Below are 25254 nucleotides of genomic sequence, written 5' to 3'. Positions count from 1 at the left end.
TTAAATTAGGAAGGAATCCCTCCTCCTTAATTATTTGGAATAGTTTCAGTAATTCCTAGACTCAAGCGAACCTCCTGCCTCAGCCTCCCTAGTAGCTAGGACCACAGGCATGCACCACCATACCCAACTAATTTTCAATTTTTTTTTTTTTTTTTTAGAGATAGGATCTTACTATGTTTCTCAGGCTAGTCTTAAACTCTTGGCCTCAAGAGATCCTCCCACCTCGGCCTCCCAAAGTGCCGAGATTACAGGTGTGAGCCACCATGCCTGGCCAGGTTATGCACTTTTATTGCCAAAAGACCCTTCTTAAAGGCTCTATCAATTCATATTTCTACCACTGGAATGTAGACATGCCAATTTCCTACATCTTTGCCAACACTAGGTATGCCATTCTTTGTAACTTTTAAAGAATTAGGCATCTAGTATAAATTGTGCTAACTCCCTGCTATAAAACCTCTAAGGGCTCTCCATTGTCTATAGTAGGCATTCTCAAACTTTTTGGTATCAGGATCTCTTTATAGTCTTAATAATTATTGAGGGCACCAAAGATCTTTGGCTTATGTGGTTTATACTTATTTCAAATGGAAAATAAAAAAAAACCCTACTAGTGAGACGTGGCATTGCTTTACATTTTCACAAATCTCTTTAGTGACTGGCTTATTCTATTATAGTAGAAGTGGAAATCTCATATCTGCTTCTGCATTTGATCTGTTGCAATCATGTAGACTCCAGGAAACTCCCTAGCACACTCATGAGAGAACAAGAGCAGAAAAAGTAAATCATGTCTTAGTATTATTTGAATGCAATTTTGGCTTTGTGAACCCCCGGTAGGTTTTAGGGGCTCCTAAGGGTGTCCAAAATATATGTTGAGAACCATAAAGTCCAAAAAAAAGTGTCTTTAAAATGTCATATTAGTCCTTTCTTTCCTTTTTCCTTTTTTTTTTTCTTTGAGACGGAGTCTCACACTGTCGCCCAGGCTGGAGTGCAGTGGCGCGATCTCGGCTCACTGCAAGCTCTGCCTCCCAGGTTCACGCCATTCTCCTGTCTCAGCCTCCCGAGTAGCTGGGACTACAGGTGCCCACCACCACACCGGGCTAATTTGTTGTATTTTCAGTAGAGGCAGGGTTTCACCATCCTTTCTTGATTTAATACTAAACCTTCCTCAATTATCCTCTCTAGCATGGTCCTTCTTAAAGCCATGCAAAATTCTGACTACTTCTCAGAAAGATGAATTTTCAGTTCTATATATTTTTGCACTTACCATTTTCTCTTCCAAGAATGCCTGTCTCTGGCTGCTATATTGGTGTTTGAAGGAACTCAATACCTTCTCCAAATTCAGATTAAACTGAGACAAAGCAAAAAAGCAAGCAGATAGAATCAAGTAATGCCTTTATTACCAATAAAGTTGATTTTAAAGAATGTGAGCTAATATATGGTAACAATGGGTTTCCTGATACTCCATACCCAGAACTTTACAGACCCACCTACCCAGGTGCAGAAAGCACTAGATAACTGCAAGCTTCCCCCAAGTACAGTTCCCTGCCCCATTATTATTATTATTAGAGACGGAGTTTCACTCTTGTTGCCCAGGCTGGAGTGCAATGGCACGATCTCGGCTCACTGCAACCTCCACCTCCTGGGTTCAAGTGATTCTCCTGCCTCAGCCTTCCAAGTAGCTGGGATGACAGGTGCCCACCACCATGTCTAGCTAATTTTTTGTATTTTTAGTAGAGATGGGGTTTTACCATGTTGGCCAGGCTGGTCTCGAACTCCTGACCTCAGGTGATCCACCTGCCTCAGCCTCCCAAAGTGCTGGGATTACGGGTGTGAACCATTGTGCCTGGTCCCCATTATTAAATTTTGATAATGAAGGAAAGGCTCACTACAAAGAAAAGGGAGGAGGAAAGACTTCAGCAACATACAAACACCCAGTTCCTTATCCTACAGTCAACAAGGTAAATCACTCCATCTTCCCTAGGAAGTGTTGACCAAAAACACCAACAACAAACTCTAAAATATTTTAAAAGGCTTATTCTGAGCCAATATGTGTGATCATGGCCCAGGAAGCAGTCTCAAGAGGTCCTGTGAAAGTGTGCCTGAGGTGGTCAGGTTCCATGTTGGTTTTACACATTTTAGAGACACAGGAACTGCAGGTAAAATCTTAAATCTGTACATGAAAGGTATACATTCTTTCAGCCTAAAGAGGTGAAGCAGCCCTGCTGTCTGGAGTAATACCCAATGTTCGCTGTCCCACGGCCAAGAAGAACAAGGACACAGACATGCAAAGAGTGAGATTAAGAGTGAAGTTTAATAGGCAAAAGAAAGCTCACTGCTGCAGAGAGGGGTCCCAGAGAAATGGGTTGCTGGATCCATGGTGAAATTCAGGGGGGTTTACAGATGAGCTAGTGAGGAGGCAGTATCTGATTTACATAGAGTGCAAAAGACTGGTTGAACCAGGTGTGCCATTTGCATAGGGTGCAAAAAACTGGTTAGGAGTAAGTATCCCATTTGCACAGGGTGTGAATTTCTGGCTGCCCCCACCTGAATCTTTTATTCAGGCAGGTTCTCTGCCTGAGCTGCACCATGTTGCCCATTTCTCTATTACTGTACATGTAGTAACAAAAAAGGAAGATGGAGCTTCCATGTTGGGCATGCCTGGCCCTCAGGTAAGCCCTTTTCTATTGACACAGCTGCTGGTATCCCCCCGTGCAAGCTTCCAGCTTATCTATGTTTGTAGCTCTATTTTTCAGGCTGCTCTTTGTTAGAAAAGAAATGACTTGGGGGCTGCTTATTGTTAGAAGAGAAGCTCTTCCAAGGGAAGCTCTGTTGCCCTCACTATCTGCCTAAATAATTTCTTTCTACCTCCTGTATCAGAGGCACAGTTTCTTGAAGTTGAGGGGTATATTAGTTCATTCTTGCGCTGCTATAAAGAAATACCTGAAACTGGGTAATTTATAAAGAAAAGAGGTTTAATTGGCTCACAGTTCTGCAGCCTGTACAGGAAGCATGATGCCGGCATCTGCTCACCTTCTGGAGAGGCCTCAGGATACATATAATCATGGCGGAAGGCAAAGGGGTAAATAGCACTTCACATGGCTGGAGCAGGAGGAAGAGAGAAGTGGGGAGATCCACAAACTTTTAAATAACCATGTCTCCTGAGAACTCACTCACTATACAGTACCAAGCAGGGATGGTGCTAAAACTCCACCCCCATGATCCAATCACCTTCCACTAGGCCCCACCTCCAACACTGGGGATGACAATTTGACATGAGAGTTGTGGGGACACAGGTCCAAATCATATCACGGGGCTTATGGCTCACAGACGGATTTAAAGATTTTCTGTTTGGGCATTTTAAGCTTCACGTAAAGAGGATGTCAATAGACTGGAATGTTTGGGTTAAGATAAGGGGGGGGGGGGTTGTGGAGACCAAGGTTGTCATGTAGATGAAGCCTCCAGATAACAGCCTTCAGAGAGAATGTATGGTGAATATCTCCTTTCGTACCTTAAAGAGTGTCAAACGCTTAATCTCTCCTAGATCCCAGAGAGACCTGCCATTTTAACAGAGATTCTCTATAGATGCAAATTTCTCCCACAAGAGACAGCTTTGCAAGGCCATTTCAAAATATGCCAAAGAAAGACATTTTGGGCTAAAGCATTTTTATTTCCTTCAGGGTCTGCTATTTGTTATATGATGTTATATTACAATCAGGTTGGAATTTGGTATCTTACTGCCACAAAGAGTGTGTTTTGTCAGGCTTATGATCTCTAATGTTAATGCTGCCTAGTTATGCCTAAACCTTAAAAGGGAGGGGGTTTAATGAGATGTGTCCAACCTCCCTTCATGGGTGGGAATTCAGTTTTTCAGGTATCTCTGAGACCCCTTGGCCCAGATGCGGGCCATTCAGTTGGTTGGGAGGCTTAGGATTTTATTTTTGGTTTACAGGAAGCATGACTGAAAAAGAAACCAGGAGTGGTACCCTAATTGCTTTCTTTCACACAAAAGGAAACAGGAATGGAGATGAATCGTATCTCCCACTGCCGCCTCTCTCTCAGCCGCTCCCCACACATACACACAGTACAACCAATATTCTCTACCTACAAAATTCCTAGTCATACTTAAGCATGACCTCTTGTATGAAGCTTTAACCTCCTGATGTCTTCTCCCCTCCACCCATAGAGCATTTTTTACATATAAATAAATTCAAGTCATATTAAGACATACATACATGGCACCGAGGATACAAATACAAATAAGATACTATTTCTACTTTGAAAAAGTTTGGGAAAAGATATCTATGACAGCATCTCTGATACAGTTGTCAGATTTTTATTCCCTACATTTATTCTTTCAACAAATTTAGAAGCACCGAGTACACAGACACCCTTATTCCACCAAATAATAATTTACGCATGTCATTGCACCATCTGAAATCTTTCTACACCATTTGACCGAAACAAATCTCTACTCAACTTTCACCCTGACCCTGAAATTACTCTCATTTCCTATCAAGATCTAGCCAGACCAAGGTCACCAGTAATTATCTCCCAAGCCCAACAATTCATTTTTTCATCCTTCCTATTTTCCTAGTAATTTTATACTTGGGTGGATGCCTTTGAGTGTTTGTGTGTTTTGTATTTACAGCTATAATGGGAGAAATCTGCAGTATCACAACTCATTTTATAAGGCTTTGGAAATAACATGGGCCGAATCCCAGATCCTAAGACCCAGCAGTAAATATAATAAAAGCCTGATAGAACATGTTTAACCTGGAAGGAGGGCATTGTTTCTGTCCCTTAACAGCTCATTATAGAGATTCCACTTCATTGCTATTTCTCCCCATCTCCATGGCAGCCTGCAGACTGCTTGAGAACATGATCATTGGCTAGATGTTTAGATTAAATGACCTTTGTGGGTCTCTTTTTACCCCCTGAAATTCTATAATTCGGTGAGTTTCCTTTTCTTAGAAGTGCGGTGCAAAAGCATCATCTCAAAACAATGCCTAGCTCATAGTAACTAAAAACACAGACACAGGAGGCAGAATAACTGGCCTCAAATCTTGGCTATATACATGGCCTTAAGACAAAGTATTTTAATTTCTCTACCTTCGTCAACTCATGTATAAAATGATGATCATAATCATACCAATCTCACAGGCCTGTTGTGAGGAGCAAATAGCTGATATATTTAAATCACTTAGAACAGTGCCCACCACTTACTAAGTGTGCAGTAAATTATGAATTACTACTTAGCAAATATGTGTCCAAGGAATTCTACAATTCCATGAACTCCCAGTAACTTACAATATATGTTAGTAGGCACTCACAAAACACTGGAACCTGTTCTTAGGTCTGAATTTTATAGACCTCATTCAAACCTTTTAAATACCTGGTCTCATCAAAAAAAGATCTTTTAAATTAGAATGGCAGTCAGGATTTTTTGAAAACTAATTCTTAGCATAAATACCAGGTATATACATACTAAATCTACCAACTGAAATTCCAAGACCATGTTTGCATAATTCTATTATATTCAAAAAATTCACATCCATTTTTTTAAAGCTCAAATCAAACATTCACACAACTGTACTGTCTCTTCTTTGCAAAATCTTACTCTAGGTGTGTCAAAAGTTCTAATCAGTCCACCAGGATACAGACACTGACTGCGGTTTAAAAGACATAATCCAATAACATATTACCTAGTTCCATAAAGCTTGGAAACTGAAACAAACTTTCAACCTTGGAATGGCTTAAGCAGTGGGCAAATTTGGCACATTTACTCTTAAGTCATTTTAAAAGCATTAAAACATATTTCAAAGATTTCAAACACGCAATTATTTTTGCTGCCACTCAAAACATGAAATAAACATTGGTTTAAAAAAGACATGTGCTTTTTTTATCTATCAAAACAAACAACTTAATGAATAAAAATTGTTTCCCCAAACTAAACCATTTTTCATACATTTGCAACGTATCCAGCAGGTTTTAGCAGTCTGAACTTAGAAAAGCCATTGGTAAATTGTAGCCCCCTCCCATATTTATATCAAACTTCAGGTGTGGTTATTTTATGAAAACTTCTCTAAAAATATGTTTCACATGTGTACTTTGAAACTTAATTCACTAGCAAAGCCGCACTTTTGTCTACCTCGATGGTACTAATATTTATGGTTATCCTGTGGACTGGGTCTCACGTTATAATCACATCTTCCCTGTATTAATCCCAAATGATAATTATCTTTTAAATTTGCTTAACAAATACATTTGGAGCACTTACTAAGATATTTGGCTGGATGCTTTAAGGAGTTTAAAGCTGGTTACAACAGCTTACCCCTCAAAGAGCTCCCACTCAAGGTAGGCAGAAAGACAATGCAGAGAAATAAACTTAGCACAAGATTATCTGTTCTGCCCCTGTCCATTTACAAGTTCTGGTGTGCCTAGTGTGCCATCACGATGAAGGAAAGATACGCAGGCCAATCAGACTTCTGTCCTAGGCCACCCCTGCCTGACTTGTTTGCCACTGGCCCCCAATTCCTTCTTCTGCAATCTCCTAGTTTAAAGCCTGGTTCCCTATACTCACCCCAAGCTTGTGCCTTTTTTGACCAATTTAGAGCCCCTTATTGACTCAGATTTCTCTTCACTCTGGAGTTCCAGACTTGCAAAGCTCCAGGTTAGAGACCCCTCTGCCAGTTCTGCTTTATAAGAACTACTTAACCTAGACCCCCTCCCACTCTCCACTTCCTCCTGGTCTTGCAACCTTCCTGCAGTAGAAGAGGAATCAGAAAAAGACACAAGGCAATCATTTTATAAGAATGATACAAAGAATGATAGAAACGAGTTGTTATATATTTAAGTCAGAAAAGTGAGAGATGGCTTCCAAGTTTGAATCTTCTTTTCTGATGTTGCTTAGTGATGAGCTTAAAAGATGCCCAGTAGGTAAAACTAAAGCAGAAAAAGCATGCTTATACTCATTAAAAAAATTATATTTGTGTTAACAATTTTTTGTACTGTCATCATGGTGGTAGAAAGACTAACTAGAACTTTTCAAACAGCTTCTACATCTCAGGCACTTTCCCGATCCAATTTTATTAATTATTCCCCTCCACATTCCAATGGGGATAAGTTTTATCTGAGAGAAAAATACAGAATAATAACAGATGCCTCAGGCATTGCCACTTAACCTCCCCATTTCTTAGCATTTTAGTTTTAAAGCTGCTGTTGTGTCTACTTCTGTTTCAATGTGAATCAGAATTTGTATGTATTCCAAACATAAATCTTCCTATTCAAATGTAACATGTATACAAATTCCAACTCCTTGGCTTCAGGCAAAGGCAGCATATCAAAACAGGTGGTATCCTCCAGGAAAACAAGTGTAGAACTTTTATGAATCAATGGGGATAGGTGCATTGGCTGACAGCAGGTTTCCCTGCACCCAATCTGGCACAGAAGAGAAGCAAGAGAGGTGGGGCTAACAGAAAAAGCATATGACAACTCCATATTTGTAGGAAGCAGCCTGTTATTGAGGCAGAATCAGAGAATAGAAATGCATTGTGAGTAGCCCTAAAGCTGCTAATCTCTGGTGGCAAGGGAGAGTTAAGGCCAAAATAATTCACTCAAATACATAATCCTGTGTCATAAACAACGTATGTCTCTGTGAACAATAAGAATTCCTGCCAGCCTAGAATATGGACAGATGTAGCATTTATTCCACACAAACCTCTTGCCAGTACCTGGTCCAGAAAAAAACTTATTTCATTAAAAAATGAGCATCTATGCAAAACTACTCCAAGAAAATAAGACAGAAAATAAATAAGGGGGAAAATAGAAGACAAAGAATACTCACCAAGAAAAATGTTTCCATAAAGTAGATAAAAATGTGGGCCAAACATATTGCCAAAGTCTTAAAAACAAACAAACAATTGAAACAAAGCTACTATATCTATAAAACAAGAATTCACATCAAATATACAAGAGCTCAGGGACAATAATACCAGACAGTAGAAAATGAAATATAATTTGGTAGAGCTCAGAAAACAAACATTTCACTGAAAGCAACCAGATTGTGCTGAAAACATGGCAAGAAAGAAGGATGACAGGAATAGAAAATAGTACTAAATGAAGTAGGAAAAAAACCCCTCAGAACTAGAGAACATAATAGCTAGACAGGACACATATGTAATAACTGGCATCCTGAAGAAAAGTTAAAAAATAGTAATAAAAAAGGAAAAATGTTAAATATATACTTCAAAGTAACTTTCCAGAAATATGTTATGGATCTATAGACTGAGAGGGCACACTAAACCCCAGGAAAAACTGATACGAAACATTCAACCTTGAATCTTGTTTTATTAAGGTTACTGGCATTGAAAGAAAAATCTGTTGTTGGACTGAGGCAAAAAGTTTAAGTCAGACTGTTAAACTATGTACAGCAGTGTTCAATGCTAGCAGACACTGGAGCAATAACACAAAGTCCTCAAGGAAATAAAGTGTGTGATCCAAGAACTGTACATGGCCAAATAATCACTAAAGTGTAAAGACAATAAAATTTTTGAACTTGCAAAAACTCAGGGAATGTAGTCCCAAAGCCCTTCTTCAGGAAACTACTAGAGGCCAAACTTTGAAAAGAATAGATAAACAGAGTCATGAATATTGACTGCATTTAACTTGCAACTAAGACAAAAAGAATTGTGGAGATTATGGTCACAGAACAGAATTTAAACGTTGTAAACTCTAATGATGTAGAATACACCAATAGTTTGAAGAAGAGGACAAGGTGGTGGGTAGGTATGCTGATTTTCTCATCTGTAGAGAACAGAAGATTATTATTAAGGCTGATAAATCATGTAATAGAGCTATGAGTGGCTGGGTGCAGTGGCTCACGCCTGTAATCCCAGCACTTTGGGAGGCCGAGGTGGGTGGATCACAAGGTCAGGAGATCAAGACCATCCTGGCTAACACGGTGAAACCCTGTCTCTACTGAAAATACAAAAAATTAGCCGGGCATGGTGGCAAGCGCCTGTAGTCCCAGCTACTCGGGAGGCTGAGGCAGGAGAATGGTGTGAAGCTGGGAGGCGGAGCTTGCAGTGAGCCAAGATTGCGCCACTGCACTCCAGCCTGGGAGACAGAGCAAGACTCTGTCTCAAAAAAAAAAAAAAAAAAAAAGAAAAAATAGAGCTATAAGTACATTTCCAAGCCTCAAGAATATGTTATAAAAGCTACGTGACATCAAAAATCAGATAAGTTTGGAAGGAAGATAAGGGGGAGAAAGTAGAAATAAATAACTTCATCACACTCTTGGTAGGAAGTCAATAGCTGTCTAAATAAACAGAAGTGTACATATTTGGAGGAAAGGGCATATTGCTGGTGACAGTACAATTCTCTTTAAACAAAAGGACTCCATAGGACTTCTCTGGACCTATCATATGGGACCAAGAAACAAGGGGTAACTTTGCAGTGTTCAGCTTTAGAGACTAACTGAAAATAGAAATACAGTACAGGGCCAACAAGTTCTTTCTTAATACAAAGCATTAACTGTCTCTCCAGTACCACCTTGTTATATTGTAGTTGACAACTGTGATGATGCTTGACCATCCTCTATCTTTTGAGCATGATATGCCCCGTTCCCCAAGAAGGCAGCCAAAACTTGGCTTTCTCAGCTTCCTTTGCAGCTAAGGTACAGGGATGTCGCCAACACTGTAACAATTAGACATAACCAGACAGGAACTTGATACCCAAGAGATCAACATGAGGAATTCATCTTTGGCCACTGTGATAAACTCAACTTTCAGGGAAGGCAAAAGTGGGGGTTCTGGTATCAAGTTCCCTGAGGCAGTACCATCAGGTCTACACTTGATCTTAGCCAAAAGCCCAAGAAGCGATTAAGAGCAGTTCTAAAGAGTAGTTTGGGCATTATTCTTACCTAGCTGCCTGTATTTCTGATGTAGTTTGGATATTTGTTCCTGCCCAAATCTCATGTTGAACTATAATCCCCAATACTGAATGTGGGACCTGGTGGAAAGTGGTTGGGTCATCAGGACAGATCCCTCATGGCTTGGTGCTATCTTTGCCATACTGAATTCTCTCAAGAGCTGGTCATTTAAAAGTGTGTGGCACCTCCCCATTCCACCTCTTGCTCCTATTTTCACCATGTGATGTACCTGCTTCCCCTTCACCTTCTGCCATGATTGTAAGTTTCCTGAGGCTTCCCTGAAGCTGAGCAGATGCCAGCACTATGCTTCCTGTAAAGCCTGCAGAACCATAAGCCAATTAAACCTCTTTTCTTTATAAATTACCCAGTCCCAGGTATTTTTTTAGAGCGATGCAAGAACGGTCTACTAAAATTTCCCACTATCTGGCCATCCTGCATATTCTGTAAGACAGCATGCTTTAAGAATATTTTTTTGCTTAAACTAGGTAGAGTTCTGTTGCTTACAATTAAGAACCTTACCTACGTGCAGTATAGCACTGGCAAAGCAAACACTTACAAAGCAAAAACCAAATTTAAAACATCCTTTAATGTGGAAAAGACCAAGGAACTAACATTTTCACGTGCTCTAGAGACCATCTACACAGTACTTTCAAAATAAGCCAAGTATCTGTGAAACATGCCATTCCCTAAAACACCTTATCTATTCTAAGTTAAAGAATGGGCTCTGTTAAAATATGTCTTGATTTTAATGTATATTATATATAAATCACCAAAAATTATAGCATTCCAGACTGGCAGAATCAAATACTGCTGAATCTTACAATCTTGGCTTGCTAAAATCCTTTGGAGATTTTATGGATAATGATTCTAAATTCATCTAATTTATTCTAGGCTCCAAAGCTTGCTTTTAAACCCAAAATGAAATCAAGTTCATTGCCTAGTGTGAAAGGATTAAGGGATAATGTCATTTCCACTGTCCCCTCTCCTGTTCTTGGCTATGAAAAGCAGCAAAATATACACATTTATCCTAGAGCTTCATGATAAAGAAGTGCTGCAGCTGGTGGATTTTACTGCTTAATAGATGCATTTAATTTGGAATCCAGGTATTGAGTGCAAAGATTTCTAATGTAGTGGTTCCCAAAGTGTGGTTCCTGGAGCACAGCATCAGCATCACCTGGGCACTTGTTGGAAATACAAATTCTCAGGCTTTACAGCTAACTTACTGAATTGGAAATTCTGGGGGTGGAGATCAGACTTATTTCATATAATCCTCCCAGTGATTCCATTTGAGAAACACTTTTTTTGGCAGCACAACTAAACCATCAAACAAAAAGACAAGTCTACTACTGAGAATAGTAAAATGTACCTTCTTAATAACACATTCTAGTCCATTAAGGGAGTCCTTACCTAGAACTAACCTAACTTCACATGTAGCATAAATTCCATTTCTTCTTCAACAGAGGAGATACAGGACTGTGTTACTAAACTCTAATATAGAAGTAACTTTTCCTGGGATTGTCAGACATTAAGTACCCTTTGATCTTCTCTTCAGGCTAAACAATCCCAGTTCCTTTAAATTTTACTTATAATCACTTCTTATAAGATACTTAGCACTTCTTAAAACTCGTTGCCAATCTCCAGAATAAAGTATAACCTTATTTTACTGTTCAAATGAAAATATTCCCTGTCATTGGAAAACAGAAACTAATGCCATACGACCTAGGTTTCTTACATTCTACCTGTTTTACAAGACGTACTTCTAAAAATATCAAATTTCAGGTCTGTCCTTTCTAGATATTCCAATTCTTCCTCCTCATCTGTGTTCTTTTTCCCAATAAAAAGTTTTAGTTCACTGTAAGGTCACTAAGTATTTCACGTATATTGCATTAAACATCCTGATCCTCATCTGTCCTATTAAGTGCGAATTGACCAGATGAATATTCCTCTGACTCTCTCCTGAGCAGGTTTTAGTTAATTAAAAATGATTACTTTTACTACATATTTTATGTATCAGCCAGATGTTACCTGTGGTCATTTCTAAAAAGGATCACTTGGTGGTGGTTGTAAAATACATATTTTCTTTGGGAGGCAGAACTCCTGAGTGTGATCAGGAAAATAAATGTAGAAATTGATTTCACCTCATACCTTTTTCCTAGCACCAAAATGGGCATAACATTTCACTGTCTTGGAAGGTAAGATCTACTCAAATTATTTCTTCTTCTTTATACCTCTGCACTGTGGCCCTGTTTATGATGTGTACAATATCAGGTTGATGGAAGAAAAATTAATGCTGGTTTCTCTCTGTACTAGAAGTGTAAGTTAATTTTTCCAAAGAAACAGATTTGGTTTCTGTAAGACATGTATGTATGACATAGCAAACTGTTCTGCTCAGAGACTGTGTTATGTTGTTGTGAGGATGCACTTCCAGATATCTCTAACAGTTCCCACTGCTACCACAGGTCTCTTTACAAATTATTTTTCATGTGAACCAATTTGTCTGAATTTCTCATTAGTGTTCAAATAATCCAGAATGAGGCAAGAATACTTTAATTATAAAACTGTTTTGTGACTACACGTCATTTCCTCTCCATGTGTATACAAATTAGAATCCAAACAAGCCCCCACGTCTTTTTCTTCCTTAAAACAAAACAAAGTAACACTCAACCTTTAAAAAAAATCAGTTCTAGAGGTCATCCAAAATTCTGAGATTCTAACAGATGAAATCAGCCATGCTATCACACTATCACTTGGGCTAGATTGAGATGGTTGGTCTCTAAAACACCATTTCGAAGACTCAAAAGTGAATCTCTTGTAAGTCTTAAGTTCACATGCTGACAAACATGATTAGGTATAGCAGGGTGCATAAACAAGCAAGAAATTTTCAGTTCCAAAGACCAGGGTATGTGTTGTAAAATATTTCGTCATGTGGTGGGGATGTACGTTTTGGCATCAGCTCTGACATTCTATGTGACCTTGAACAAGTGACTTCTCCACTCTGCTTCTTTTCTCAATGTAAAAAAAGACAGTGTTGAACTAGATGTTCTCTAAAGTCTCTCTATGCTCCCAAATTATATGATTGATTGTTTCAAAAATAACTTTAAAGCCTAATATGCTTTACTGAACAATTGCAACAAGGCAGGGTGCTTTTATTAACTTAGAAGCTTTAAACACAGAACATAGAAGGTCATTTTCTGATTGTATAAAGCATCTGATCCCAATGTTCTGAAGTACACAAATCAGCTTGTAGTAAATCATAGTCACCTCAGAAATGACCTCTTCCTCTTATGTTTTCATAGCAATCAACATTAATGAGGGTGTTCCTATTAAAATCATCTGTGTTACATTTGATTTCAAGAGCCAGGTAAGGATGGGCAGACATTCCCAGATGAAGAGCCCCACAGTCCTTGGAATAAATTTTCCCCCCAAATATAACATTACTTACCTTTAGATCAGGCCATGCTCATCAGCCTCTAATAGGTCTGAGGGACTCATTAGTCTTAATTTCCTATGTGAATCGGTAATTGTCCACAGAGGTCAATTTCAGTGGATGCCTCATATAAATTAAAATTGAAGATAATGATGCCTGTTCACTTGACCAACTAAAATGACCAGCTGGGTTTAATGGGAGGAAAATAGAAACCCCTGTAAAATTGGAATAGCTTCAAAGGTGATAGACTAATTATTTTTCTGTCATGTTTCTTCTCCGAAGGTGACTGGCCATTGCACTGGTGGGCACCTGGGCTAGCATATTGTGAGGCTGGATATGGCATTTGGAGCCACTGACCATATCCAAAGGCACAAGTCAAAAGTTGGCATCCTGCTAAGGCATTGGGGAAAAACAATTTCTTTTCTATTCTTATGTTAGTCATTTCATTTACAGTTAGAGAGGTGCTCTGAGGGACCTGCTAAATTGTCTCCCGAGAGGCAAATTCTAATTTAGATTGGTACAAAAGTGTTTTCTCTTTTTAGCCATAAAACATTTCTTGAATTTGTTCTAATTATCCTTAAGGTAATATAATTTTAGGTCTGAAAGGACTTTGATACCATTTGCCCCAACCCATTGATTTCACAGATGAAGAAACTGAGGTCAAGAGATGTGAACTGACTGGACCCAGGAAGAGGGAGAGTTCAGGCTAGAATTCAGCAGGTGAGAAGATGAAACCAAAACTGACTTCCAGTCCAGGTTTTTGCTTATGAGCAACTAGAGAGCCATTCAGGGAAGAAAAAGACTCTCCTGATGAAAATCACCACTCACAGAAACACATTCTGTAACGTGGTAGAGATGCTAGCAAGCAGAATCTCCGGAAGAGCGAGGCTGGGACAGACAGAGCAAAAAAAGCCAGCCACCACGAGGCAGATTACCGTCCCGTCAGCTGATGGGGAGCTCTGTTTATGTACACCTGACTACGTGTACCAAGGGACAGGGAGACATGGGGGTGACTGCACGCACTTGGGAGCCAGCCTGTCTGCTTGGGCTCGATTTTTAACTCTGCTAATTTTGAGCAACCTTTGGCACGTTGCTTAAATTCTTTGTTCCTCAGTCCCCTGTCTGTATAAAAGGATGATTACATCAGTACTTACTGCTGTAAGAATCAAAACCCTTACTGTATTTACCTTACTATTATGAGGATTAAAACAGAGTTAAATAAATTGATATAGGTAAAGCTTATTACACAGCAAGTGCTGTTAATATCTACTGTTTTCCTCCATTCACTATACCAGAAAATTTGAAGAGTTTCAGAACACATACATAAGTTGCATTCATTAATAACGTACTGGGGTGTTTTACAGATATATACCCAAGGAATCAACTAGAGAGATTCAGAGACTCACTGATCAAACCTCTTTTTATGTTTAATGGATTATTTTTTCATTATGTATTGTAACAATTTTTAAGTTTTAAAAAAAAATAAACTATAGGAACTTTATTATGTTAAAAATTTTAATGATATTCATAGTTGTATATGACAATGCCAGAAATTTAATTAGCACAACATTTAATAAAAGCGCATATCCACGGCAAAAATGAAAGATGAGTTTTCACGGCAGGAAATTAGTGCTGAATCAGTGACTCCTGAAGTCGTTACAGCAGCACTTGCGAGATGTTGCATTTTCCTCTGCTAGGGCACACTGCTTGGGCAGTTTAATATTGTTTTTTTCTCCCTTAGAATTTGATGTTATCAAAGCTACCATTAACATTTTACTTAAAGTTTTTAGGAGAAACTCTTCACAAAATTAATAGTGCAGATCTTCTAGTAATTAAGATCATTTCAGATGTGCCTGAAATGAGTACCACATGTGGATGAGTTTGCTTTTTCCATTCCATTCTTTAAGTTCGGTAGAAATTTTAAAGAAAGGAATGCCAGTTACCTATTGCCCAATTTTTTAATTAAATAATTTTAGCAATTATGTAGAAAAATAATTTTTAAACGTTGTCGTCAAGATCTTTTCAGGAACTGGTGACTAATTTAAGACATTGGAAGATCATGATAAGCTGCATATCTTCCAGTCACATGATGGTAAATCTGTGAGGAAAAGCAGAGTTTAATTAACAATCATTCTATAATTATACACATCAGTTAATAATTATACTATCAAATAATAATGAATAGTTTTAACGAACATTTCATTAGAAAGCCTCACTATTATGTGCTTCAGCAGAATCTCCACCCTACTCACTTCTGATGGCGGTTTGCTTGGAAGAAAAGGTAGAGGATTGGGTAGGATGAGGTCAGTGAGATGAGTTTTTATCTCCAGTTCTCAATTTGACTTTTCAATTCCTTTCTCAAAAAACACTTGTTAATTTATTCCAAAGACAGAGATGATTACTCACCTGCCTCTCAATGTCCGAGAGCAGAGTACTGGCACCTATTCGAAAGAGTTCTGGCTTCAGCCACTCATCTCCAAGCTCCTCCTTTACAAGAGAGAGCCAAGCAAGGGAATCCTTTGCACTGCGGATGCCTCCTGCTGGTTTAAACCCTATCTAAATGGGAAGGCAGAGAATAGAACAATCTTTATTGTTATTGGATTTCTTTTAAAAATAGTACTATGTTTATCAGAGTCTTGATTCTCTCTCCCTCTTCTGTTGAAAAAAAAATCTTTTCACTTCATCCAGTGAAAGGGCTTAGATCAGTGACTCATGCTCATTCACACTACAGAACAACTTTTCCAAGATTTTTGGAAGAATGTCACTACTTCCGAACAGACACTAGTGAGGGTTAATAATCCTCATTAACATTTCACTTATTGGAAAGTCATAAACCTCAACCATCTAGACTATAGCTGTGAACCTGGAATAAACAAGGATGGTGTCAATAAATAGGAAAACAGATCACAAAAGCTCACTCATTCTACATTTCCACAAGTAAGCCTGTAGAGTCACTTCTCAGCCTTCATGTTGAGGTTCAAAAGACATGTGCATTTAAAATCAAAGGACAGAATCAGCAAGGCTGCAAGCTTACCCTAACCAAACTGGCAGCAAAAAAGCAAGGAAAGTTGACAGTTGTTTTAATCAACTGTGGGATTTTTTTTCTAAGTTGCAGGCACACACAGTTCTAAAAAGCTGGCAGACCAGTTACATAAGGGCAGTAGAAAAACATCGTGAGGGGCTCCTCACAGTCCAGTAGTCTTTAAGGTTGACCATAACACAGCCGAATTCCGCCAATATCTGATATTCGTAAATGATGTCCCTGGATCCATTAGGAAATGAAAGATATGTTCCATATACAATAAAACTCTCATAATCTGGATTTACATGTTTCAGGAAACTGACTATCCAGTAGAGTCAGGAATCTGTAGATGGTAGTGGTCAAAACAACACCTCAGAGCCTGAGTACTAAATCTCTCACATTTTATCACTCAGGGCTGTGATTGGTTGCACCAGCAGATGACTGCTAACAGAATGCTAGAGAAGGGAGACATTAAATGAATATAGTCTATTATCAACCCAAGCAGGAAACCTTATAGTTTAATCCAAACTCCACCATTCCCTGGCCACACCACACCCAATCAATAAGTCCTGCCAATTCTACCTCCTTACCTTCCTTAGCCCTCCATATGCACACTTTCCACTGCACCCTCACTTGTTTCAGTTTAGACCCTTATCAATTCTCACAGGAAATATCAGTAGAAGTCTTTTAACTGGTTTCCCTGCCTCAATTACACAACGTCACACAACTAAGCAGTAGCAGTGCACGGATTCCAACCATATCTGCTATTACTCTGGAGCCCAAGCTATGACTCTGTAAGGTAGTAGGGGGGTTAAGTAGGATGAGGTTATTTGTTGAGAAGAAGCCAAAAAAATCAATTAGTTGATATTAGCATACATGTTAATCATAGGAGCATTTTTGTCAATTAGGCAGTGCTTCTTACAGATTTTCTTCTATACAGTTCAGTTTGTGTCAGAAAGTCTGTTTCCAGAGAGGTTCTAACATAAGTTTATCCTTTTTTTTTAAAGAGAGAGAATATGGAAAACATAAATCTGCAATGAAATCAGTTATGAAATATTAAACCTCTGCTTCTCAGGAGTGACACTAATCATGGTCTGGAAGGTAGCCTATCACATTTTAAAACACCCTTAAATCAATGACGTAGAAACTTTATAGTCTAAGGGCTGCCCAAGCAACTTGTCAACAACCCGAAAGGCTGCATCTGATTTGCAAACACATACACAGAACCTCTTTGTTTGAAATTGAATATGATTAAATGAATACAATTTGGCTTGTACCTGTCTTTTTCTTAATAAAACTAGGATGGACTTATTTATTACCGAGGAAAAGAATCAATACAATTAAAAAGAAAGGACTGAAAGACAGCAAAGTGTCCCTCCCTCTGTACTCTGGCCTGGAACACTGAGCACTTAAAAATTTCATTGACATTCTTTGCTTGTTGTCTAAGAGCTCTCCTGAGAAGGAACATACTCATTTTTCCATTCCTAGCATTTAACACAGGTTAACATGGCACATGGTTAACTACCCAATAAATGTTTGTTGAGAACAAAACAGGACTGGGTCCCCAATGGCAGGTCTGAACCCTGGCAATGGAACTTAATGCAAACAGATGCCTGAAGACTACGCCAGACCCAAAACCACCAGGGATGGGGGCCCAGGCATCTATAAGTATGAAAAGCTTCACATTTGGTTTTGATATTCTTTGGCTAAGAATGAGAATCACAATCAAATGAGTGCTGGTAGTTTCAACTGAGGACCAAAGATAGATTTATCATTTTTACAGCTTAAACAAAAAATCTTTTAACTTATTTGGATCGTTGCAGAAAGGATACCAGGTAGAGGTTATTCGAGTTGGATCAGCTTTCTCATGTAGGTCACAATAGATATTTATTCTATTCGTAATTAAGATGTGAAGTTATTCTAAGTGAGAAAATTCTGGGAGGAGTTTATTTCCTCTCATAAAACAGTATATTTAAAAAAAGGTCACGATTCCAAAATAAACTGAAGCTACACTTACATATAAAGTTATCACATCCAACGGACAAAAGATTAAAGGTCTTTTTTGGGTTTCTATTCGGCAGAAATCAAGAGAGTGGATTTAAAAGATGCCTCTCAGGAAGGGAAAGTGTCATTAAACACCCCCCCGCCCCCCCCACACACACACCCTTGCTCTCCAATCATGTAAAAAAAAATCCTTTGAGATAATTTGCAGCTAAACAAGTAACTTGAGATGAAAAGGAAAATCCAAACTCATTTTTAAAAAAGCACCTCATATGCATTTTTCCTTTTAACTTCATGTTTCAAAAAATATGTATTATTTTTCGAAAAGCTGACAAAAGCTAGTATACACCCTCCTCAGCTTAACAGTCTTCCAAAGAGCACATCCAACTGCCATAAAATGCAAAAATTGATATTTAATTCAAGAGCTATATAACGTCTAGCTACCTTTTCCCTGCTGTTTCACAGCATTTCATTATTTTGTTTAATAAGTTCATCTCCTCGAGAATTTTCTCTTCACCTCATATTATTAAAAGTAATAAGTTTTTCTGGACCGGGGGTTTCCCAACAGAAAAACCAATTTATGTGTGTCCTTCAATAATGACAGGAAAAGATTATTTCCCATTATATTGCATACCTTTCATATCACCACCACAGCTTATCATTCAATAAATGTTACTCTGCAATTCTTTCCGTTCCTCAAGGAAGTTTAATTTCTGCATTAACCTGTTTTCACTGGCCAACGCCTTGTGAGAAAGCCTCCGTGTTGCAGCAGAATTAGTTCGTTAAAGAACCCATTTAGGAATCTCTTGTCAGTGACAAAATTGTCTTCGGTTAACAAAAGGACATAAAGTGAGTTTACATCTTGATCACACATATTCACTCCCACACTCACAACTCACTTTCTGTTAATCACAATTTTTCTCCATCAATGTGTTCTTCTATAATGAAAGGTAAATTAAACATTTATCTTAATAAAGGTAATTCATTCACAACTTCTCCATATAAAGACAGTTATTGTGGCTGTAACTAGTATTATAAATAACATTATCTTTACTCTGAAGAAAGATTTGCTGGCAATAATATACCTTGTTTCCAGTTTTCCAGAAGAAATCTCTAATGGCCCGCAGCATTACTATAGCTACCGGGAAGGTGGCATTTACTGTTTCTTTTCCAGTAGAGGTCTTAATAAAATCTGATCCTAAAACAAAAAGAAGAAAAACTCCATGTTAATTAAAGATTTTTTTTTACACTTTTGAGTCAGTGGGAGAAATGAGTTGTGTAAATTTTTTCCCGAAGAAACCCAATGCTATTTTTCATTAATTATTGGAAAAACTAGAACCAAAATCTCCCTTTAAAATGATTATGTCCATACTTTTTCCCCCTTACCATCATCACTATATTAGGCACCAAATATATTCTCACTGACCTCTGATACTCTTGCCTCCATATTTCTACAATGCCAATTAAAATCAAGTTGGTTCATTTAATACATAACTGAGATGAATAAAAACAATTTTATGCCTTATGCTTAATATTATACATCATAACATTTTACTACAACAGGAGTGCCTACTCATTTTCTCCTAATTTGCTCATGCTTAATGAAAAGTACACAGTATACAGTTGTGACAGCTCAAGAAGAATCACCATTAGCTGATTTCTATTGCATTGTTCATTAATGAAAGAACTGTCTTCCAACCAGATTAGCATTTCCATGAAAGAGACCGTGCTATTTCATACCTTGCAAATATCTTAAACAACTTCCTTCCTTCAAACGTATCTTAAACCTATTAATGTAGTTTAACAGAATAACACAAGGAGACAAAGAAATGATCACAGTAGTTAAGATTCACTGAGTGCCATGCATTATGAATCTAGGTGCTTTACAAGTATTAATTCAGTCAATACCTGCATGAGCTAAAAATAGAGATCATAGTAATACGATCTCTACTTTTAAAGAGGAAATTGAGGCACAGAGAAGTTAAGTAAGTTACCTGAGATCACACAGTAAATGGAAAGGTAAGATTTTAACCAAAGTAATCTAGCCTAAACAATACATCACAGCGTCTCCAATAAACTTACCTAGGTTCACACAGTCAGAGAGCCAAACAAAGAATACATCTTTCACATGTTACAAGGCCCTGAAATAGTCAGTGTGGAAGATGTACCAGCAGCATGGGCACTACCAAAGGCTGTTAAAAATGCATACTCCCAGGCACTACACCAGACCAACTAAATCAGAATCTAACATAACCAAAGTTCCTAGGTGATTTGTGTGCAAATTCATGGCCCTAGCCTATGGAATCTGTGGCACCATACCTAAAACAAGTCTCTGAGATCCTCCCAAAGTCCATTAACGAAGTCAAAGATAAAAGTTGAAGTGGCCAAAAGGCCCAAAGCAACACACCTTTATTAAGCACACTGTGTATAAGGCATATGGAAAAACATAAAAACAAAAAATTCAAGATCTTTCCCTCAAAACTATACAACGTAGACATGGGTGGAGATGAAACGTAAACCCCGCGTAATCACCAGATGAGCTAGAGTGAGGAGATCTAGTTTCTAGCTCTGGCTCTGATAACTACCTTTGAAATTCCATCCCCTTACATTCCTCATTTGTAAGATAGGTCTTAGAAATTCCCACTTGCTTCATAGTATTACACAAAGCATCAAAAGGGACAATCGCATAGCAAGCACTTTGAAAACTGTCAATTATTATACAAATAGAAATGAAGCAAGGACTTAAGTAGGACTGCAATCTGTACAAATTCCATGGACACTGATGCATCAGAGCAGGTCATTGGAAGCCTTCATTTCTTTGGGTCTGTAAGGCTGCCTGGGAGAAAGTGGAGACATGACTACCATGCATGCATTTGTTCAACAAATATTTACTGAGTACTACCATGTGCCAGACTCCGCTCTAAAGATGCTGGGAATAGAGCAACCAATGAACAAAAAGTTCCTGCCTTTGTGAGCAGGTGTTCTAGAAGAGAAAGACAATAAAGAAACAAATGTCAAGTGGAGATAAGTTCTATGGAGAAATATAATACAATGTAATGAGATAGAGAGTGATGGAGTTGGTGAGGGGCAGCTATATTTAAAGAGTTATCATAAGAACATCTCTAATTAATCAAATCCAAATAGAGACTGAATGAAGGAAATGTGGGGATATAGCATTACAAGCAGGAAAACAACGTGTAAGGGCCTTGAGCTAGGCATATACTAAGTTCATTAATAAATGCATAGATGAACAGACTATAGAAATGATGCCTGATGCCTACAACATCAGAAATGAGACAATCAAAAAGAAGAGATTAAAGCCTCCACATAGATGTAAGAAGGTGAGGGAAACATCCCCAAAGAATCCATAATGATATCAAGATGTGTTTTTCTAATATGTGGCATCTTTTGATTCACTAGAAGGCTTTTGGGTATAATAATGGATATCACCTAAATTATGTTAAGCATCTTGGAAGAGAAGATTAAGACAGAAGACCAAGGCTACTGGCTGGACGTGGTGGCTCACAACTGTAATCCCAGCACTTTGAGAGGCCGAGGCTGGCAGATCACAAGGTCAGAAGTTCAAGACCAGCCTGGCCAACATAGTGAAACCCCGTCTCTAATAAAAATATTAAAAAAAAATTAGCCAGGCATGGTGGTGGGTGCCTGTAGTCCCAGCTACTTGGGAGGCTGAGGCAAGAGAACTGCTTGAACCTGGGAGGTGGAGGTTGCAGTGAGCCGAGACTGTGCCACTGCACTCCAGCCTGGGCAACAGAGTGAGACTCCCTCTCAAAAAAAAAAAAAAAAAAAAAGACTAAGGCTACATTTGGAGATCTGAAAACAAGGCATGATCTCTTAAAAACCACACCATCTAAAGTTAATCAAAAGAGCCAAACTCCTTCAGAAGGGTGGGGTGGACACTCTCTTTCTAACATATTTGGGAGAGCAAAGCAGAAGATCTACTATGGCAGCAACAGTAGCCCAGCAGTAGCTACAGTGGCCCACACATTATTCGCATGTCTGTGCCCCTTTCTGGACGTTTAGGGGCAGGTGCTGCATCTTTCTTATACTCTTCTGTATCCTCAGAGCACGATACACAGGAGAAGCTCAATAAATAATTTCTAGATGGATGGACACAGCTACCAAGAAAAAGAAAACTACAGTATTTTCCACCTTTAACTGACTAATGAAGAAGGGAAAATAATCTTGTGTTTCATTCCAGTCCCAGTAACAAAACTGGGCTGGTGGCTCAGAACAAAATAGTTTGTTTATTTTTAAATAATCTTTTAGTTTTAGAACAAAATTCAATATACAGAAAAATTACAGCGATAATACAGAGTTTCCATATACCCCACACCCAGTTTTCCCTATTATTACTATCTTATATAATTATGGTACATTTGTAACAATTAAGGAACCAATGCTGATATACTATTAACCAAAGTCCACACTTTAGATTTTTTTAGTATGACTCAATAACCAATCCCATCTAGCATACTACATTTGTCAGGTCTCCATAGATTCCTCTTGGCTGTGATAGTTTCTTAGATTCTTCTTATTTTGATGATCTTGACAGTTTTGAAAGTACTGGTCAGTATTTTCAAAATACTGTCCCTCCCTCAATTGGGATTTGTTAAATGTTTTTCTCATCACTTGACTGAGGTTATAGGTTTGGGAAGACCATAGAGGGAAACTGCTATGTTAATCACATTATGTCAAGGGCACATACTAGCACCATGATTTACCACTGTTGATGTTGACCATGAGCACTTGGCTGAGGTAGTTAGTGTTGGCTCGGTTTCTCCACTGTAAAGCTAACCTTTTTCCCCCATTTTTCATACTGTACTCTTTGAAAAGAAGTCATTATGGGTATCCCACATTTAAGGAGTGGGATGTTATAATCCACCTCCTCGAGGGGGGGCTTGGCTACATAATTACTTGGAATTTTTTATATGGGAAGGTTTGTGTCCTCTCCATTTTAAAATTTACAATAATTTACTTAATATCAGTATACACTTGAAGATATTTATTTTACACTTGGGTTTATAATTCCCCACTACCTTATTTATTTTATTGTTCACACAGTTCCAGCTTTGGCCACTGGGAGCTCTTTCAGTTGCTTCCTGTATGCCGTTGCATCATGTGGATTTTTCTGTTTTTTAAGCACTTACTTTCTGAGACTACAAGATGCTCAGGGTTTATCTTGTGTGTTTTCTGCACCAGTCCTGGTATAAGCCATTTCTCCAGTGAGGCCTGGCTCCTTTTACTGGAGAACGGTATTGGAAACCACTATATGGGTGCTAGGTGTGCTCACTGCTGCTCTAGTGTTCTTGCTTTTAGCTCTCTCAGCTGACTGAGCAGGGAAATATATCTGTGTATATTAACGCATTTATATACACATATCTGTAAATATGTGGAATCCATGGATACTGGGTGCTTTTGCAAATAGTTTTCTAAATTTCAAATTCCAATTGTACACTGCTGCTAGACAGGAAAGCAACTGAATTTTGTATATTAACCTTGCATCGTGCAACCTTGGTAAACTCATTTAGCAATTTCAGGAGTTTGTTGATTTGGGGGGATTTTCTACGACCATGTTTGTAAACAAAGACAGTTTTATATCTTTCTTCTCATACCTGTTTCTTATGGTTGTTGTAACAAGGGCTCACAAACTTGGTGGCTCAAAACAACAGAAGTGTATTCTCTCACCATTCTGGAGGCCAGAAGTCCAAAATGAAAGTGTCAGCAGAGCCATACTCTCTGTGGAGACTCTAGGGATAATCTGTTCCTTGCCTCTTCTAATGGCTTTCAGCATTTCTCAGATGCATCACTCCAATTTCTGCTTTTGTCTTCATATAGCCTTTTGTTTATAAGTCTAATCTCCCTCTGTGTCTTTCTGACACACTTGTCATGATGCCATCTAGGACCCATCTAGATAATCCAGAATGATCACCTCACCACAAGACCTTTAAATCAATCACACCTGCAATAGCTCTTTTTTTTCCAAAGAAGGTAACATTCACAGGTTCCAGGGATTAGGATGTGAACCTATCTTCAGGAGTCATCATTAGCCTACCAAACTTCCTGACCTGTACACATTTTATTTCCTTTTCTTGTCTAGCTAGGACTCCCAGTACAATGTTGAATAGCAGTGGTAAGAGAGAATATCCTTGCCTTATCCTTAAGAGGATCTTAGGAGGAAAGCACGCAATTTCTCAATATTAAGTATGTTGGCTGAGGTTTGTTTGCAGATGTTCTTTATTAAGTTGAAGATATTTCCCTCTATTTCTAGTTTGCTGAGTCTTTCTTATAAATGGGTGTTGGAATTTGTCAGATGCCTTGTCAGTATCAATTGATATAATCATATGATTTTTCTTCTTTGGCTTACTGATATGGATTACATTATGTTGAACCAGACTTGCATATTTGGCATAAATCCCACTTGGTTGTGGCATATAATTATTTTTATACATTGTTGGACTCATTTTGCTAATATTTTGTTAAGGATTTTTGTATCTATATTCATTAAAGATGTTCATCTATAGGTTTTCTTTCTGGCAGTGTCTTTATCTGGTTTTGGCGTAATGGTTTTGGAGTAATTTTCTCACAGAATGAGTGTTCTCTCTTCTATTTTCTGGAAGAGATTGTAGAAGACTGGTATTATATCTTCCTTAAATGTTTGGCAGAATTCACCAATGAAGCCATCTAGAGCTGGTGCTTTCTTTTGGAAGGTTATAAATAGTTTTTAGTAATTTGTTAAATTTTTAAATAAATAACTTTATATTATATAATTAAAATATTTTATATATTTACATAAATGTCTAAATATATTTATAATTTATGTAAAAGTCACATTAAATATTTTATAAAAGCAATTAC

At 38.2% G+C, this 25254-nt stretch overlaps 1 protein-coding gene across 4 annotated transcripts in view; it reads right to left on the bottom strand.

Annotated features, from left to right (window-relative positions):
- The window catches only part of DERA (deoxyribose-phosphate aldolase), a 358665-nt gene that overhangs the window by 218757 nt on the left and 114654 nt on the right, over positions 1 to 25254 (bottom strand). For 2 of the 4 annotated variants that reach the window (XR_010135729.1, XM_054526891.1), the window contains exon 7: positions 19461 to 19573. Coding sequence is in view for 3 of the 4 variants with exons in the window: in XM_054526891.1 (XP_054382866.1) it covers positions 19461 to 19573 (113 nt within the window). In the remaining variant the exon portion in view is untranslated. Of the gene's footprint in view, positions 1 to 14849; positions 15451 to 15758; positions 15909 to 18538; positions 19314 to 19460; positions 19574 to 25254 lie in introns of those variants that run through there. The other 2 variants (XM_002822988.6, XM_054526890.1) reach the window with 2 other exon arrangements.

The sequence above is a fragment of the Pongo abelii genome, chromosome 10, assembly GCF_028885655.2.
Source record: "Pongo abelii isolate AG06213 chromosome 10, NHGRI_mPonAbe1-v2.0_pri, whole genome shotgun sequence".
Lineage (NCBI taxonomy): Eukaryota > Metazoa > Chordata > Mammalia > Primates > Hominidae > Pongo > Pongo abelii.
The sequence above is the reverse complement of the archived record's forward strand: the minus strand, read 5'-3'. Positions and strand labels throughout refer to the sequence as shown.